The sequence below is a fragment of the Mytilus trossulus genome, unplaced genomic scaffold (genome assembly GCF_036588685.1).
Source record: "Mytilus trossulus isolate FHL-02 unplaced genomic scaffold, PNRI_Mtr1.1.1.hap1 h1tg000128l__unscaffolded, whole genome shotgun sequence".
Classification (NCBI taxonomy): Eukaryota; Metazoa; Mollusca; class Bivalvia; order Mytilida; family Mytilidae; genus Mytilus; species Mytilus trossulus.
In genome coordinates, this window is record NW_026963301.1 from 1,928,210 (window position 1) to 1,947,971 (window position 19,762).

Consider the following 19,762-nt stretch of genomic DNA (forward strand, 5'->3'; position numbering starts at 1 on the left):
GCCCTCAAGAGCCAGAATCACCTGTGTTTTTTTGGCTTAAATCTTTCATCAATGATTATTTTTACTCTTAAATATATATTGATAAGTGGCTTAAAATGTCAATTAAATGTTTGTTGTATCTGTCATATTTTAGGCCTTATATTTCAAAAATTCAACATTTTGTGAACAATAAATTTATAAATAGAACCATTTCATTGATAGTTCATGTCAGCACAAAAGTGCTTACTACTGGGCTGGTGATACTCTCTGGGAAATAAATCTCCATCAGCAGTGGCATCGACCCAGTGGTAGTAAATAAACTCATCATAGATACCAGGACTAAATTTTGTATATACGCCAGACGCGCGTTTCGTCTACAAAAGACTCTATACCAAATACAATTGGGAAGATTTTTCAAGTATAAACACATGAACAACTTGTGTAGATTGTCCTTTTAAAAGGGGTCATAAGTCCTTAAGGGGTCAATTGACAACTTTGGTCATACAAAACATTTTGTAGATCTTACTTTGTTGATCATTTGTGATGTTTACAGTTTATCTTTATCTTATCAATAATATAAAAGATAATAACCAAAATCTGCAAATTTTCAATAAAACTACCAATTTATTGGGATCAACCAAACAATGGGTTGTGAGGTTTGTCTTAAAATGTCAGAGCTGATACATCTTGACCTTTTGAACAATTAAACCCCATGTCAGATTTGCTCTAAATGCTATAGCTTCTGAGATATAAGCCAAAAACTGTATTTGACCCCTATGTTCTATTTTTAGCCATGGCGTCCATGTTTGTTGAAGGATAACAAATTCTGATCAATTCATAAACTTAATTCCTAAAGGAACATTCGTTTAAAGATAAGAAGTATTAGGCACAATAGTTTCAGAGGAGAAGATTTTTTAAATGTTAGCAATAAAGGCAACAGTAGTATACCGCTGTTCAAAACTCATAACTCCATAGGGGAAAAACAAAATCGGGGTTACAAACTAAAACTGAGGGAAACGCATTCAATATAAGAGGAGAGCAACGACACACCATTAAAATGTAACACACACAAAAACGGACTAAGCATTAGACAAAATCCGATGAGAATAACAAATATAACATCAAAACCAAATACATCAATTTGGGATAGAAAAGTACCGTGACACGTCTTATAGTAATGTGAATTCACACTCAAATATAAGAGAAAACAACCGACACAACGGAAACACACTGTTAAAATGTAACACACACAGAGAAACGAACTATAATATAACAATGGCCATATTCCTGACTTGGTACAGGACATTTTTAAAGAAAAAAATGGTGGGTTGAACCTGGTTTTGTGGCATGCCAAACCTCGCACTTAATTGGCAATGTTAAATATAACATTGAAATGACAACATAATATTACAGGACTACAATACAAATAAATAGAACATATTAGACAAAGAAACACATGAATAATAGCTAACTAAAGGCAAACTTGATGAATAAATTGTGTAAAATTTTGTTTAAAGGGCAATAACTCTTTAAGGGGTAAATTTACAATTTTGGTTTTGTTAACATTTTTGTACATCTTAGTTTGTTGAACATTATTGCTGTTTACAGTTTGTGTCTATCTATAATAATATTCATGATAATAACCAAAAAACTGCAATTACTAATTTAGGGGCAGCCACCCAACAATGGGTTGTCCGATTCGTCTGACAATTTCAGGGCTGATAGATCCGGATCAATTGAACAATTTTATCCTCGTCAGATTTGCTCTAAAAGGTTTTGTATTTGAGATAAAAGCCAAAAGCTGCATTTGACCCCTTTGTTCTATATAAACCATGGCGTCGGTGTGAGAATATTTGTTGGTCATAAAACACGAATTCATGAGATAAATATCTATTTGGTCAATTTTGTTTCATAGTTTAATAGGAACGTTATTCCATCTGTTATCTATATATCAGTTATCATCAAAACGTCAAAGAACAATTCTATCTTTATTTTGCTTATTGTTTACAACTTTTCATATCATAAAAATAAACAGGAACATTTAGAATTTAATTTTATTAGGAAGAAAATAAGAATGAAAAGTTAAATACATGTACCGTATAAAATTTTAAACATTAAGCTAGATGACTGCAAGAATGCTTATAATTTTATCTTCAAACTCATTGACATGTATAATTGTTTTCTTGCAAATAATTATTATAAGAAATCAATTGGAAAATTATATAAATGACAACAGGTATATACAAAAGTGTGTTACATATAGATCGATACGTTAAATGCTTACAATAATTTATTGGTTTCCTTTCTTGTGACGAAAAGTAAGAGGAGGGTCAGTGATCTACATAAATAAAAAGTCGAAAGAACTGCCAACATGTTTTAAAAAATTAAAACCACTGATTTGTTAACGGTTATTACTAATATTAACTTCGGGTTGACACTAGAGTGAAAATGTTGGGTTTTTTTCAAGAAGAAAAGAATATAATGCGCTGCTTGTAAGTGGTGAGAATTTTTAAAACCATATTATTCAATTACGAAAGTTTTTAGAAGTTTAGCACAATATCTTTTTAAAACTATACTACATGAATAATTTTTTGAATGCTTCGTTCCTTGTTTAAAATGTTGTGACGGAAATCAAGTAAACATTGTAAGTACGATAAACCAAATCATGATGATTTTGTCCTGTTGTATATTAAACATTTTTGAGACATGCCATCCAGGAAATGCGAGCTCCATACATTTTGGTGTCTGCCCAAGAAGTTATGCTAATATTAAATCCATATGTAGAAAGGTTGTTGACTCTGGTGCTGAATCTCGAATTAGCCAGCCTCGATGTATCATAAAGATATAATCCATATACAATGGCAGGTGTGTGTTCAAATGCTGGATAGAACCGTATGTACGCTGAAGCTGGAAAACTGTTCCCAGGAATATGTAATTGTTGACCGAAATTTCCTGATTGACCTGTTAAGGATTTTACAGAACAGAATATTATTTTCTATAATCTAATCAAATGGACTTTTTTTTATATAAACAAGGCCGTTAGTTTTCTCGTTTGAATTGTTCTCTTATCGGGGCCTTTTAAAGCTGACTATGCGGAATGGACTTTGCTCATTGTTGAAGGCCGTACGGTGACCTATAGTTGTTAATGTCTGTGTCATTTTTGTCTCTTGTTGACTGTTGTCTCATCGTCAATCATACCACATCTTCTTTTTTTTATATATATATTTATCGACAAGAGACAATGCAATTGTAACAAAGTTAAGAAAAAAAGTATACACAAAACGCTGAACTGTGACAGAAGCTTTAAACAAGGTAACCTCATTTGCTCTGGAAAGTTTCGCAGTTCCTGCCTGTCATTTAGAACCATATACACTGTGTTGCATATATTGGAATCCGACAATTGTGTGTATCGTTGGTCTACCTTCATAAAAAGCGGCGGATAACCGTAATAGATAAACAAATATTTCTTTTCTAAGATAGTACAAAGAAGTTTGTAAGTTAGTTATCTATTCCTTAAACTTGAACGATTGTGAAAGTTGAAATGTTAGATACGAAAAGGGAAAAAAAGTTACACAAAAAAAAATCGAATAACAAATACTAAATATTTCAATGTTCTTATAAATAGAACTAAAACAAAGAAAATTAAAGTAAAATTAAAGTGAAGAAGAAAAACGCTTCTTTCAAAACGGTAAGATGAACTGCATTACTCATGCACACTTTTCTTGAGATTATTTAGATATCATGTCTTGTGTTGCTCATCATAAGTGAAATACAAGATGCATATACAATTGGTATTTTCAAGAAAGAGTAGCTGTAACGGAATTGTTGCTTATACAAAAGGATCTTTTCAATGACCGCCTTTGGTTCCGACATACAAATTGAAATCCGTACATTTCAAATGGTGATATTAAATGTACTCTTGAGAATATTTGGTAAAATGAAATTTATAAAGGGCCGTTTTTTGTATTCAGTAACGTTGTTTTAACGTTACTCAGTAAACGTGCATTTTTGGTGTTTCGTTTGAATATTTTCTGAATTCTAAAAGAGACTTATCTCTATATATTATCAATGATTTAACCACTTTCAGTTATTTCAAGATACGATGTATGGTAAATGTTTAAAGATACTTACATATTTTCCGTGTTTTTGATACTGTAAAAAAATATATTGGAACTTTACATAAATCAATAAACAATTTATTTCCATGTTAAGGTACTCGATTTGCCCGAAAAACTATAAATGCATCTTTTTTTTTTCAGGTGTGGAATTTAATATCAAGCATTTTTAAAAATTGCGATGAACTAAAAAAAAAATACAAATCTTCCTTGAAAAAATTCCTCTACATCTGTTGCATTATGCATTACTAGAACTTTCAAGAAAATATGAAAAAGATTTGTTTAATAAATAAAGGCAACAGTAGTATACCGCTGTTCAAAACTCGTAAATCTACGAACAAAAAACAAAATTGGGATAACAAACTAAAACTGAGGAAAACCTCCACTTCAGACATTATTTGATATGGTAAATAGAGGGTGACCATAGAGAAATTCCAATTAACAAAGAAAAAAAAGTAAACCAAAACTAATGCGAATAAAAAATTGTGCAAAGTAAACTCAAAATATTTATGATAGTACTTTATTAATTATAAGAGACAAGACTAGTTGAGAAGAAAATTGTTCATTTTCATAGAAGCATATATATGAGGTAACATTAACTGGATAAACAAAATATATTTAGGATTTAGCGAATCTATCGAACATATTTTTATTGTGGTCCTTCGCTAACACATTCAAATGAAAGAGAGAAAAAATCTGCATCTAAGGAACCACATCATATAATCTGATATTCTAAAATAAAAAAGGGTCAATGAAAGAGAACAGTATGAAAACAAACATCATGATTTTCGACATTGTTATTAAGAAAATTAAATTTAAAGAATATGTTTACCTTTTTGTTCAATGATAGATATTCTCTGTAGTGCCGATGAAATTTTTCCGTTCATGGATATATAAAGTTTCTGTAGGTCAACTATATACCGAAGGACTATAGTTGCTTTCTGGCATTGACTTATCACCAGGTTCAACTGTGAAAAATGAGCATTCTTTATATATATATTAAATACGCGACTTGACCACAAGTTCTTGTAGTATCATCTGAATTTCGAAAACACCATGTAAAGAATAAAATTTAATTTGTTGTATAACTAGTGTATGCCCTCTTTTATGATACGGGTGTTAATCGGGAAAATACAAGGAAGTCTCTGTTAATTCTTTATAAGCTGTGGTTTGACCGCAATTTCCGAACAAATGAAAAGAGATTTCGATACCTCTTATTTGAAATATCTATATTTTCAAATATACCTGTTTAATGTTTAACTACTTGTATAGCAAGTAAGAGGTTTGGGAAGATATTAAATCAAAAGTACAAGTAAATCACTCTCCACACTAAGAAATTCATAAGCTTCATCAGTAGGCAACGCAAATATCAAAGGCAATTAAAGGGAAGTTGGGGGAGAGGACCAATGCATAGACTATATTTATGTTTAGAAAGTCTACAATAGAAACATCAACACTAAAGAAAGAACAGGTAGATATGTAAAAAAAATCAATAAATTATTAAGTAAGAAAAATATCCACTCAGTATGGACAGTCTGATGCTGATGTTAAGTTGGATCCTGATTTTTCAATATCTAGAACGTAACATAAACAATATGTTATTCGGTGATCGTGAGTTGAAAACCAGATTGTTATGTAAACACATTAACCAACGTTCGACGAGACATGATACAATCAAACCATTATTACTGAAATACGCAGACATTATATATTTTGATAGATATTTATGTTTGCAGAGAAAGACGAGACCTATACTATCTTGAATGGTCACAAAAAGTGTAGAAATAATATAATAAAACTCGGATTTTAAGCCTCAGCGATGAAGGCATAATGACTGTTTGGTGTCTAGTTTCATCGAATAACTTAAACGTAGAAGTTATGAAAAAGTTCTATTAAAAAAGTATATATCACATTGATAAAACAATTAATAACATTAACGGTACAAATTTTTCTGCACCAGATGCGCATTTTGACAATACATGTCTCTTCAGTGATGCTCGTGGCCAAAATATTTGAAATCCAAAGCTTATATAAAAGACGAAGAGCTTTAATTCAAAAGGTCTAAAAAGTATAGCCAAATCCTAAAAGAAATCAGAGCTTTGCATGAGGGAGATACATTCCTTAATTTATAATAATTTCTAACATTTTGTAACAGCAAATTTTAACAACACAAAATATCCGTATTTTCATGCCAGTACCGGTAATAAGGTAAAAGGAATAACGTACAACAAAGAAAAAAGAAAAATGTTTCTTGCCATTAAAAACAAACGAAACAAACAGAGATTTGATTGTGTCTTTATAACAACCATAATTGAATTTTAAATTACCATTTAATCCAGATTCTTTGAAAAGACTCAAATCGTCTGCTGCTCCTTCTATTTGCATTCTTTCCTTTTCTAGTTCTTGCTTTATCTCTTCTCCAATTTCAGATGAATATTGTTTATTCAACAGAGAAATATTGAAATTCGAAATCAGTGTTGCATTAGAATTTTTAACAATATCTACTGTTGGACGTGTTGAACATGCTCCACCACTACATCCACTAGATTCTGCACAACGAACTGCCCCTATCACCACCAATGATGCAAGTATAAGATTTAGTTTCCGATACATGTCTCTGTCATATAAAGAGGCTAATACATCTAGCTATTATTTGTATGTGCAGCATGTTTTATACCAAATCTATACTCTTTTGGAAAATTTTAGGGGATTTTCAACTGGTAATTTAGTTTTCGTTTTCACAAGTTGTTGACATTAAATGCACAATAAATTATACCATTAGTAATATAAAAAAAAAACAACACCATACGATATGATATTTTTAGATACTGTTTCGTTGATTAAAATACTTTTATGAAATTTGTTCCAATTGGTATTATTTACGTTTTGATACCTTCCTATTTAAGCTGACTAATATATTTTGAAAAAGGAATGATATACAACATGAACTATGTCGAATACTTTTTCCTGTTCCACGATAGTAACTTGCGCTTGGGCGGGCATAACAATATATGCTTTTGTACGATATTAATCAATATAACTTTTCACAATATCTACTGTTGGACGTGCTCCACAACTACAGCCACTAGGTCCTACACAACAAAAGTTATGCCTTCCACTTTTGTAATTGTTTTATCAATTTAAAATATAATGTTTTATATACCTTCCTCTTACATTAATCTCTACATTTTAGTTTTTCGATGAAACTGGACACCAACTAAGATAATTAGAATTATTAACTTATCTTATATATACTGAATTTTCTTTCCTTCGGGTACTAGTGTTTTGTTTATCAACACTTAAATATCTTGAGTTATCCGGTGTTCGTTTAAACTTTTTTTTGTAATTCTGTATTTTGAATCAGCAACGTCTGACAGTATTGTTTACTAGTATTTTATTAATATCAGAATATGAAGATTATCAAAGGGGATATCATATGATTGAAGATAAATATTTGTACATACTTCATAATTATACTCCATATGAAGGTAGTCACATAGTGAGTTAAGATACTAATGCTCCATATGCATATTTGAGACGTTACAGAATGTTTCAAATGTTCTTTCAGGGTATCTCATGTTACTTTTTCATTAACACATTAACATAAAAATAGCAAAAGAGACATTATAAGCACATATAACGATGTAAAATTGTATGTTCACATTCCAAAAATCATTCTCTTAATCCAAATGAAACCTCAAACGGTTGGCATTTAAAAGTATGTGTATTGAGAATACAATAAAGATTTCCAAAATATGTTTTGTCCATTTTAAAGACTGTATTGCGTATTTTTCTTGTATTAGATTAAAAAAGATGCTCCTTCGTATAGATTAGTCAATAATTAAAAGGCTTGCATTCCTTGCTCGTTCTTGGCTATACTTTTGTCCTATTTTTTTTTATTGAAGAGACATGTTTTGTCGTCGTGTACATCAGGTGTATGAAGTTGGTGTCGTTAATGTTATATTTCACTCAACCCTCCTTGCTAATGTAGACTTCGAATTTCCGGTAAAAATACCCATAACTTATTGTTCCTTTAAGGTAAATCATATCTTGACTTACATCTAGAAATTGACAATGAGGGTCGGTTGAAGACAAAACTTTACGACAAAAGAGATGATTTCAGCTTTCCAATTGTGAACTTTCCATTTCTAAGTAGCAACATTCCAGCAGCACCTGCATACGGGGTATATATCTCCCAATTTACCCTTCCGGAGCACCTGAGATCATCCCTAGTTTTTGGTGGGGTTCGTGTTGTTTATTCTTTAGATTTCTATGTTGTGTACTTACTTACTTAATCCTCTTCGTGCTTTGATGCACATAAGGCCGACACTAGCTCTCTTCGTAACACTCTGTCTTGTGCTTTCTTCTCTACTTCTCGCCAAGACATCCCAACCTCCTTCATCTTGCTTTCCACTGTTCTTCACCATGTTTCTTTATATCTCCCTCTTTTCCTCTTACCAGTTGGAGTCCACCTCAGTGACACTTTAGCGATGTTTGCTGGTTCCTTCCTACAGATATGGCCTATCCATTTCCATCTTCTTGTTTTTATTTCGTCTCGTATGTCTCTTTGTGCTGTCAGTTTAAAAAGTTCCTGGTTGGATTTTTTGTTTGGCCAAAAGATTGTGTCATGTGTACTATTGTTTTTCTGTTTGTCTTTTTCATTTTTAGCCATGGCGTTGTCAGTTTGTTTTAGATTGATGAGTTTCACCATCCCTTTGGTATCTTTTGTCCCTCTTTTAACATAGATAGCACGGATTTCTACTCAGCCCGGGGCTAGAATTGTCTTGATCATCAAAAGGTGTGTTTCCACCATATGGAAGTCATAACTTGGAATTTCATTACCGAAGTTTAAACTCCATAGTCTTGCTTATGTAATGTAAAAGGCATGATTTAATTTTGTGTAAGAATATTTACACGGTATTCCAAAAATGCCTGTACCAAGTGAGGAATATGACAGCTGTTATCATTCACGTTCCTGTGTTTTAGCTTTTGGTTTTGTCAAGTTGGGTATACTTGCTATTTTCCTTTTTCCTTTCATTTAAAATATATTTTGCATGTATATAAATAAACTCATCATAGATACCAGGATTAAAATTGTATATTAACGCCAGACGCGCGTTCCGTCTACAAAAGACTCATCAATGACGCTCGAATCAAAAAATGCTTAAACGACCGAATAGAGTATGAAGTTGAAGAGCATTGAGGACCAAAAAATCCTAAACGTGTTGCCAAATACAGCTTAGGTAATCTATTCCTGAGGTAGAAAAGCCTCAGTTTTTAAAAAAATCAAAGTTTTGTTAACAGTTAATTTTTAAATACACATTTACCAAAAAGACCAAAACTGTTTACAGAAAAGCATAGAACATCAACGAGGTATTCTAAAATATTACAGAAAAGTAAGGAACTATAATGCGTGCACAGTGTTCTCCTTTTTTCACTAAGGTAAGCTGGGTGTTTTGAAAAAAAAACACTTGCAGCCGGTTGAATTTTTTAACATTTTCAACCGGGTTTATTTTTTTCATTTTTACTGTGGGTTGAGGTCACAAATAGAAGGATAAGTATTGTATTCACATTTAATGGAATTGAACAATTCTTCTGCTATCACTGCCAGCCTTTTATTAAATGATTTGATAATTAGTTTTGTGTATATCGGATAGCAGTTCAAAATTGCCTTGTAGGACTCCCTCCTCCTACGAAGTCTGCTAATGCATGGCCTATCGAACCAAGTTTCTGTCCTGTTCCTCGCTTTAGTGCTGTATTTTTTGCACACAGAACAGTAATATCCTTCTGTGACGATTATCCATTTTAAGTCCTGTTCATATTTATCACCACCCCTCGAATGAGGGGTAATCTCTCAATTTAATGACTATCCCTTTTATGAGGGGTACATTTAAAAAGAAACAGATAAGGGGAAACCTCTTAATGTAATGACTATCCCTTTTATGAGGGGTACATTTAAAGAGAAACAAATGAGCACATATTTGTTTCTGGCCTTTTTATCATTATGGACACTCTTGTAGAAAAGTTGTACCAAATAAAACGATTTCCCCCCTTTTAAGGTAATAAATCTAAGTTTTTCTTTTCTTTTCTACACCAGTAATATGACCCCTTGCCTGATGGACAGTCCCTCATTTGAGGGATATCCCTCATTTAGGGATTGTTCCCAATCTGTTTATCTTCGCGATCACCTGTGTGCCGTTTCTGTTGTTATGATACTTTTTTTTCAATTTCAACAATTTCAATTCAACTATCCGTTTTAGTTGACTTATATGGCTTGGAATTTTCCTTATCGCCATCGTCATCTGCCTTTCCATTCCCCCGATTAATAAAAGAAAATATTGAAATTTGATAATCCGCCATTTTTGTCAATGAAAACAAACTGTGAGGCGCGATTAGTATTTAAAGTTTTACGGTGCGGAACCGAAAAAAATCCGGAATTTGTAAAAAAAAAAAGCCGACCACCTCCTAAAATGGAAAGGTGGTCGCCTTGAAAAGAAGGTGGCTTAAATGCCGAATGGAAAACACTGGTGCATAACATATTTGAAGGCAACGTGGATACACATTTTGTCTTGAACGGTCACAGTATGGCAAATATAATAAAACATGCACAAATGAAACACCTTACTTGCAAAGATCTTAAAATTTTAGCCTAAGGTTTGAGAGCATGATGACTGTCTGTCAATGATATCTCTGGCATGTAGTTTTGTTCGGACGTTGTTTTCAATATATTTTGAAATGTTATACGACTGTTATTCAAGTTAAATGCTTAGCTAACTATAAATCTATAACTTTCTGCATATAGTAATGCCTGTAACACGTCATGAATATAACAGTTGTTTTCCAGTAGTAAGAAGAGCTTATTAATAAGTTTTTGCCATTTGCCGTTTGATTAGGAACTTTTCGTTTTGAATATTCCTTGAACTTTTTTATTTTTTTTATTTTACCAACATATTCACGACATTATATTGTTTACAGACTAACTTGCATACCATTCGGGACAAGTTTTTGCTAACTAGAATTAAGCTCATTAAAAAAATATTCGTGATCCGTTCATAATGACAATTGAACAGGACCGCCGACTGAAGGCAACATTACTGAAGTACAGAGAACAGCGTTGGAACTAGTTGAACAATCAGAAACAAAATGGTCCGATATTGTAAATTTGTTATTGTAATATTTATATCTAATTATATTATTATGATTGGATCGATCTTACAAGTGTTATTTAACTCTTTATATTTTGTGTCTAATACTGTATAATGAAATTTCACATGTGTCATCTTGAAAAAATAAAAAATAACAAAAATAAAAAAAGGTCCAATATTTCAGCGACAACAACATATGCATCTTTGTTTAAGTTTCATCAAAGTTTAAGAATTTCAAAAAAAGCTAGCTATCATTGATATTTTTTAGTAAATTATAGTAAACACTTAAAGATAACAGGTGTATCAAGTGATGTTCGTCAAACGCCTGATTCGTCTGCATAAAAATTATAAAAGACTTTCAAATATCTAAGGCCAAATCAGAAATGATTTTGAAGTGTATTAAAAATAAAAATTTCAGTACAACATAAAGTATTTCGACTAATTTAACATTTGATAAACAGAAAAAAATATACAGAAATCTGACAAGGACCTTAACAAATAAATACAAAATTTTCAGCACTAAAGTTCTGACTCTGGGCCGGTGGTATCGTTCAACAGCACTGACATCGACATAATGGTTGTAAAAACTCACGAGGAATACCCTGGATACACCAAAGTAAAGTCTCTATGTAAATTTAATTAACGCCTGACCGAACCTAAATGCATACTTCAAACATTTTTTTTCAAACAACATATTTTTACCCTGCTTTTAGTTTTTTTCAACTTATTAAATATAATAATGTAATGTACAGACTCTGTGGGGAGGAAACGAGAACATCAAAACAATATTTATGTATTTTCGTCGGCTTCCCCCTGTAAAAATACAATATTTGTCCTATTGAAATCCAACTAGTTCCTCCATCTCATTCTCAGTGTAAAATATCGACAAATATAATGCCTTCCCATGTTAAAATGAACATAGAGCATGATATGAAGCAATTATTTCTTCAATATAAATAGGGGAAAGAGACAGCAACCCGACCAAAGACCAGAACAGTCGAAGGTAACCAACAGGTCTTCAACACAGCGGGAAAATCCTGCACAAGGAGGCGAGCTTCAACTTGTCCCTTAAAAAAGAGTATCCTAGTTTAGTGAACATGCACGCCATACTTAAATCCCAAAAATATTATTATATATATGCATATGCTTTAACGGCATGCAAAGCTAGTTTCACCATGTTCTATTAAAAATTAGTGATGGTGACTGTACAAAAAAACCTTTTCGTCTCTTTCTCATACCCTCGGTCCAGGATTTTCGGTAAATGCAGCACATCTTTCTTTTGAAATTGTGTATAATGTGCTTTTGTTCATAGGTATCCAAACAAATAACAATGAACGCTCAACCCCATGCAACAGTTGGTATATTACTAAAAGAATAGAAAAGTCAAAAATGTGAAAATCAAATCTTTTCTGCAAAACTTAAATTGTTTCGTTAGTCATTGGTCTCATGTTAAAGCCTGGATGGACCAACAAGCGTCAGTTATCCTTATTTTACCTTTTTCATTGTATCATCAATTGAATCAAAACTGAGTCGGAAATGAAAGAAACGTGTTTTCACATGATATAAGGGAATGATTTTTAAAAACATCTGATGTAATCCATTTACAGAAAAGATAACTTCTATCAATAACAGGACAACATTTCTTGTCGAACAGTAATTGATCAAGGTCTTATACATATTTCAAAAATGTCCCATAAATTATTATGGTTAGCATTATAATTTTAGCATTTTGCAATCTGACTAAAAATAGGTTTATGATGGTGCTATTCAATAGTTGAAAAATAAGTTTTATATGTACTTCACTTAGATTGTGAAGGTTAAAGATATTTACTGTTTATGTAAGTGCTTCCTTAAGATAGTCTATATTCGTCTACACGTAATTTTTACTTTTTAAATGAAAATGGTTTTACTGTATTGTTTAAAAATATTCTTATCTCATAGTATTTTATGACGTAGTGCATACTCATGTCAAAATCGAAACAAGTCTCTAGCTCAATAGAATCTATCAAGTCTAAGGCAAACCTAACGAGTCACAATAATTCAACATGATATTGAACAAGATGTAGGGGTAGAAATCTTCGCCCGAGCAAACTCTAAAGTAAAATAACTAAAGACATCTTCGTTGAAGTAAACAGACAATATGTATTTTTACAACATGTCAAGTAATGTATCCCTTGTGATTATAAATAGTTATCAAAGTTACCAGGATTATAATTTAGTATGCCAGACGCGCGTTTCGTCTACATAAGACTCATCAGTGATGCTCATATCAAAATAATTATAAAGTCAAACTAGTACAAAGTTGAAGAGCATTGAGGATCCAAAATTCCCAAAAAGTCGTGCCATAAACGGCTAAGGTAACACAGTCTCAAAATAAAAGCAAAATTAAGATATGACATAAACTACAATGATAGAGGCTCTGCTCTTGTGTATGACACATGCATATCCGACGAGGTTAAAATATTAATTTTTAGATTGCGTTCTCCGTTTTGAATTTTGATTAGTGGGCTTACTCAATGTCAAGGAAATAAAACAATCAAATTATTTACCGTCAAAACTCTTGCAACAGTAACGTGTACATTGTTAAAATAATACCTTGAATAGTAACATATTGGAAACACATAATAAGGTACCAAAAGATATCAAAGGTACCAGGATTATAATTTAGTACGCCCGACGCGCGTTTCGTCTACACAAAAGACTCATCAGTGACGCTCATATTAAAATATTTATAAAGCCAAACAAGTAAATAGTTGGAGAGTATTGATGATCCAAAATTCAAAAAAGTTGTGCCAAATACGGCTAAGGTAATCTATGCCTGAGATAAGAAAATCCTTAGTGTTTCGAAAAAGTTTTGTAAACAGGAAATTTATAAAATTGACCACATTATTGATATTCACGTCAACACCGAAGTGTTGACTAATGGGCTGGTGATACCTTCGGGGACAAAACGTCAATCCAGCAGTGGCATCGATCCAGTGCTGTAAAAGTTATCAAAGGTAAGAGGATTATGATTTAGTACGTCATACGCCCGTTTCGTCTACATAAAAGACTCATCAGTGACGCTAATATTGAAATATTTATAAAGCTAAACAAGTAAATAGTTGACTAACTGCCTTCGCGATCGGTTATTGAAAGTTCATATTGATAAATATAATTACAGAGCATGAAAAAAAACCCACGCGCTGTAACTGAACGATATTAATGTAACTATTCCGTTTGACACAGAATCCAATTTCAAATTGAATCCTATGTTTAAATGTACAGTCCATTAGCTAGTTCTCAAAAGCGCGCTAGTTCATGAGTGTGTTTTACACCCCAGGGTACCGCGTTTTTTTTTGGATAGAATTAAACTTCATTATTTTATTGATAAAATACAAGGTGTTAGACTTTAAAAAAAGTGTTCAAAAGAGTTTTAAAAACGTCCCTTTCAATGGTCCCCTCATTTAGCAATCACGACTAAGTAATTTTTAATATAAAGCGATTAAAAAGAATAAAGTATAGGTTTAAACAACTAAAACAGATATAAAACTATCATATAAAACTCGGAAGATTTTTTGTTTTAAAAAAAATGTTTTTTTTTTACTTTACAAACAATCCGATTTTTTTTAGTTCAAATTAAGGCATATTTTCTCCTTTCATAAAGAAATTCGTTATACAATTACCCGTTTAAGTTAATTTAACTTGAGAATTAATCATTATGCAATGTTTAAATCATTTGCAGTATTTATTTGTCGTCTAAAATATGAATTATTTAATAAAATATATGTACGTGCAAATACTTGAGAAATACCGGAAATCAGCAAATTACCGTCTTTGATTCAGTATACAACATGTACAATGTATTCACACATAATCATTATCAATTTGCAACTGAAAATAAACATTTGATTGTCAATTTATGATGTTTGTGTGAGACGAATTATTTTATATAGTGAATGTGTAACGAAATGTTTATGAAAAATACAAATTTAGAACATTTTTTTGCGTTCAGAAAAGGTGCACTCTATCGAACTCATTAAAGGTGTGCTTGATAACATTTTGTTTTTTTAGCTATGTAGTGATTGACTCAAGATTGCTAAGACATTCAATCGACAAACGTTGCTATGAACGAATGTCAAATAGTCAGTTGTGGGATTTGGCAATACTTTTAACTTTCTAAGTTTCTTAGAGATAACAATAAATGGCTTGATCTTGGTTTCAGTTTAAATAAAGATTCTGATAAACGTTGGTTGCTCAATGCACATGCATTCATTTAAAGAGCTTCAATATCCCTAAAATGTCGAGATTCGGTAGGAATGGTTAACCCTGAAACAGCCGCCAAAAAGAACTGAGAAAAACTCGAATGAAGCGAGACGAAACTAATATTTTGAAATTGTTTCAGACACTGCAAAACTGGCCAAATTCATTTAAAACATCTGAGCAGACATATGGCTTGTTCTCGGCTTCTGTTGCTTATTTGGTATTAGAATGCGATCTTCTAACCGCGTATGAAAAGGGAAATTTTGCTTTAGAAAATTTTATTACGGAACGGCTTATTCAAAAGTCAACCAATATCTTCAAAACACTCAAAAGAAAATCATTGTTTATATTTTAAAAAAAGGAAATAAAAGGCAAGCAGTTAATAACTGATAATAACAACAAAACATTGAGAGCAGAAGAAAAAAAGTCGCCTGCTTGTCATAGCCCAGACAAGATAGTTGGTTATGCGATAGGTTCTCCAGTGTGAATTAGATCCTCTTCCAATTTCTCTTGCAAACTTTGATGGTACACATGTAATACAAAATTAAAATCTGTCCTGTGTGGTCTTTTAGAAAAGGGCCATTTCTTAAGAAAGCATGTGGATATTTGATGACATGGCAGTTATTCATTCCATAACTAGGATACTAAGCACTTTTTTCGATGGAATAGACCTTCTGAAAACTCCACATAACGTGTCAAAAAGCCGAATGCTTTGTTTTTTTCTTTACCAGACAAAACACTTACTGAATCACAACCTGTCCTGGCGTGAAATCCGGGCAGTTTTCTCCAAACATTCTCACCAAATTTCGCACACATTGATTGCACATTTAATAATCTGCATTTGGAAGATGTATCTGTCAGACTAACAATGTTAGAATTGATATGCAACTGTGAAAATAGAAAGCCAATACTTCCACATCAGTGTCAGAAGGTTTTTTATAAATGGAGTCGAAACCTTTGTCAGCTGCATGTTTTTGCATTAAGAAACCCTTTTTTATCGGCTTCTTCCTGTTTGATTATAAGCTAAAAGAGAGCCGTGGTGTAGTGGTTAGTGCATCGGACTACAAACACAAAGTTTCCTGGTTCGATTTCCGTTCGGGATGAAAATTTCAGGAACTCAATTTTCGGCTCTCCCTTGACACCATTTGCGAGTATGGTCTTAAGGAAACGATGATTGTCCGTCGGAAGGGGACGATAAATGGCTGACCCGTGTTAAGAAAGAGCCATATCTCTTGCACGTTAAAGACACCCTTGTAGATTTCGAAAAAGAGTAGGCTAATGCCGCTACAAGGCAACACTCGCACCTACAAAGTGGAAAGAGATTAATATAAGTTGCAAAACTTGTTTCTCAATCCACTATAATTAAATATGTTTAAACTAAACTAAGCTAAAACCATTCTACGCTATTTAATTTTCAACATAAATGTTGTAGCACATACTTCCATTGGATACAAACTGATGATTATTCTATGGATTGACCCTCTGCGTGACCTTAAAAATGTGGTGATTCGGTTGTTATTTTTTTTTTTAAAGAAAATAGAGATCTTGAACCCCTGACAGTTTTGTGTGTTTGAATACGTGAGTTATTTCATGATGTGATGTATAGATTTGAGACAGAATCGTGCATTTCTGGTTGCCTATGGGTGTGTTTGTCGTTGATTCTATTTTTTTATTACTTACCTTTAAATGTTTTTTTTTCCAACAGACTTTAGTTACTTTATGCTCTCTGTTTCAATGTAAAAACATGTACCATTTTTTCAAGAAAACTAGTACGTATGCTTTTTTCATTCAAAATCATGACTTTTGGAAATTACCCTCCCCCTTTCTTTTCTTGGTCCTCTACGATTTAAAATAAGTCTGCGTTTTTATAAGATATGATGTGTTTAATTTAATAAAATGAATAGTACTGAATACTTGGTTATTTTTACATTTTTCTGTAAATATGTGCAAAACAAATTTTTTGATATACCCTTAAATAAGTCCCCTTTTAACCCCTTTTTGGACACTTTTTCAAAAATCTAACACCTCTTAAAATATTTTTCAGATATTACTCTTTAAATTTATTAAAAATGCGGTATCCTGGGGTGTAACACAGAATTGAAAGTTTGCCCTACCAGCTGATGGACTAGTATAGATGTAAACTTTTTATCTTTATTTTTAACCCTTCATACCCAAAAGCGTAAAACCATGCATCGATGATACTTTATCTTTTTGTCCTTCTATAAAGTGATGATTTTGGACCAAAAGTCCATCAGCTGGAAGGGTAAAATTTCAGTTCTGTGTTACACCCAAGCGTACTGCATTTGTTTGGTATAGATCGAAAGAGTTATGCCTGAAGAATATTTTAAGAGGTGTTATGCTTTTGAAAAAGTGTCCAAATGGAGTTAAAAGGGGACTTGTTTAAGTGTTACACATATATACAGTAATATGATTAATAACCAAGTATTCTGTACTATTCTTTTTACTAAATTGATCAAATCATCTCTTATTAAAACGGAGGCTACTTTTTTATTTAATTTTGAAATCGTAGAGGTCCAAGAAAAAAGGGGAGGGTAATTGCCAAAATTCATGATTTTGAATTAAAAAAAGCAAACGTACTAAACTTTTCTTGATGAAAAAGGTATATTTTCACATTGGAAGCTAGAACATCAATTAAATAAAGGCTGTTGAAAAACATTCAAAGGTAAGAAGAAGAAAAAACATAGAATTAACAACAAACACAAACATAAGAAACCAGATATACACGATTCTGTCACGTATTTAAACATCATGAAATAAACCACAAATTACTAAAAAAAACATAAAAGAACTGCACGGTTTCTAGATCTATATGAAAGATTTTTTAATAACAGAATCACCACATTTTAAGGTCACGAAGAAGGTCAATCTATTGAATCATCATAAGTTTTTCATCTGCAATAACCGAATTATCATCATAATCATCTCTATCATCTTTGTTGTCATTGTCAACGATTTGATAATCCTTATTGCTTCAAGTATTCGAACAATTACAACCATCAGTACAGGATAAACCTTGTCAAACAAATGGACATTTTTTGTTGGCACGATCAGCTTTACATAAACAGCTTATCAGAACTAATAAAGTATCCAACGCTGGAGGTTGTTCTAGTTAATTTATACTGATCAAATCGTTCTTAACAATAAAACCATGGTTGATTGGCGACAGTACAGTGTTATGTTCAAGAGCAGATTTCCAAATCTTTTTTTCTGAAAGTTATCTCGTTTCATGTGCTTTAACATTGCATCTTTTGTTTGGGGCAGTAGATGACAATGTGTCTTACATTGCAAACAATTCTAAATCTTTATTCATCAATATTATTAATTTCGTAGCCATATTTATCATAAAAAATTCTCGAGTGTTTTTGACAACTCTTCGCCTACTTCCTCAAAGGTTTCACCAAGACGGGATAGGCCTCCTGAACAGAACGTGTCAAAACGCCGAACGATTTGCTTTTTCCTTTACAAGACAAAGCACTTAATACTGAAGCACAACCAGTAAAGGCGTGAAATCCTGACAGTGCTCTACAAACTTTTACCCCAAATTTTGCACATATTGATTGCACATTTAATATTCTGCATTTGGAAGATGTACCTGTCAGAATAATAATATTATAACTGATGCAATTCTGAAAATAGCAGGCACATTCTTCCACATCAGTCTCAAAAGACCTTATAACAATAGAATCGTAACTTTTGTCAGCTGCGTAATTTTCATGAAGAAACATTAGTGTGTCGTCTTCTTCCTGTTTGCTTACAAGCTCAGTGCATTCTACTCTTATCAATATTTCATTTTCCATGTGATACAAATAAATTAATACCTTAAAGTGTAAATTTATAGGATTGTGTACTCCATTCCGACACAAAGAATTCAACAAGAGCATTTTTGTTTCTACCAACTGACAAAAAATTCTTCCATTGCAGAAGACACGAATGTCATTGTCTAGAATTTATCGTAATGATTTTCCCTCCTAAGGACCTGCGATCCCGTTTCAATTTTTTTTTATAGATATTATGGGATACTGATCAGTGACAAAATTAATGCGTGGAGCTCTTCTTGAATCTAAAAGAATGTTTTTTAAAACAACAATTGCCAAATGGTATCCTATTAATGAATTGAATGACAGCCATGCCATGCTTTCATTTGTTCAACGCCCTCTTCTAAAACACCAACAAGGACAGATTCATTTGTCTTTACAGGTGTTCCATCAACGTCTGTAAGAGACCATGGAAGATGACCTAATTCAAACTGGAGTACTTCTC

The 19,762-nt window shown here is 32.3% G+C and overlaps 1 protein-coding gene across 1 annotated transcript; it reads right to left on the reverse strand.

The window, feature by feature from the left end:
* Positions 1-1,648: 1,648 nt before the first annotated feature.
* On the reverse strand, positions 1,649-5,016 carry LOC134700232 (ATP synthase subunits region ORF 7-like). The gene is made up of 3 exons (XM_063561592.1): positions 4,927-5,016; positions 4,111-4,131; positions 1,649-2,940 (listed from the first exon to the last, which is right to left on the reverse strand). The coding sequence occupies exons 1-3, from the start codon at positions 4,979-4,981 to the stop codon at positions 2,669-2,671; spliced, it is 348 nt and encodes a 115-aa protein (XP_063417662.1). The 5' UTR covers positions 4,982-5,016; the 3' UTR covers positions 1,649-2,668.
* Between the last annotated feature and the right edge of the window lie 14,746 nt (positions 5,017-19,762).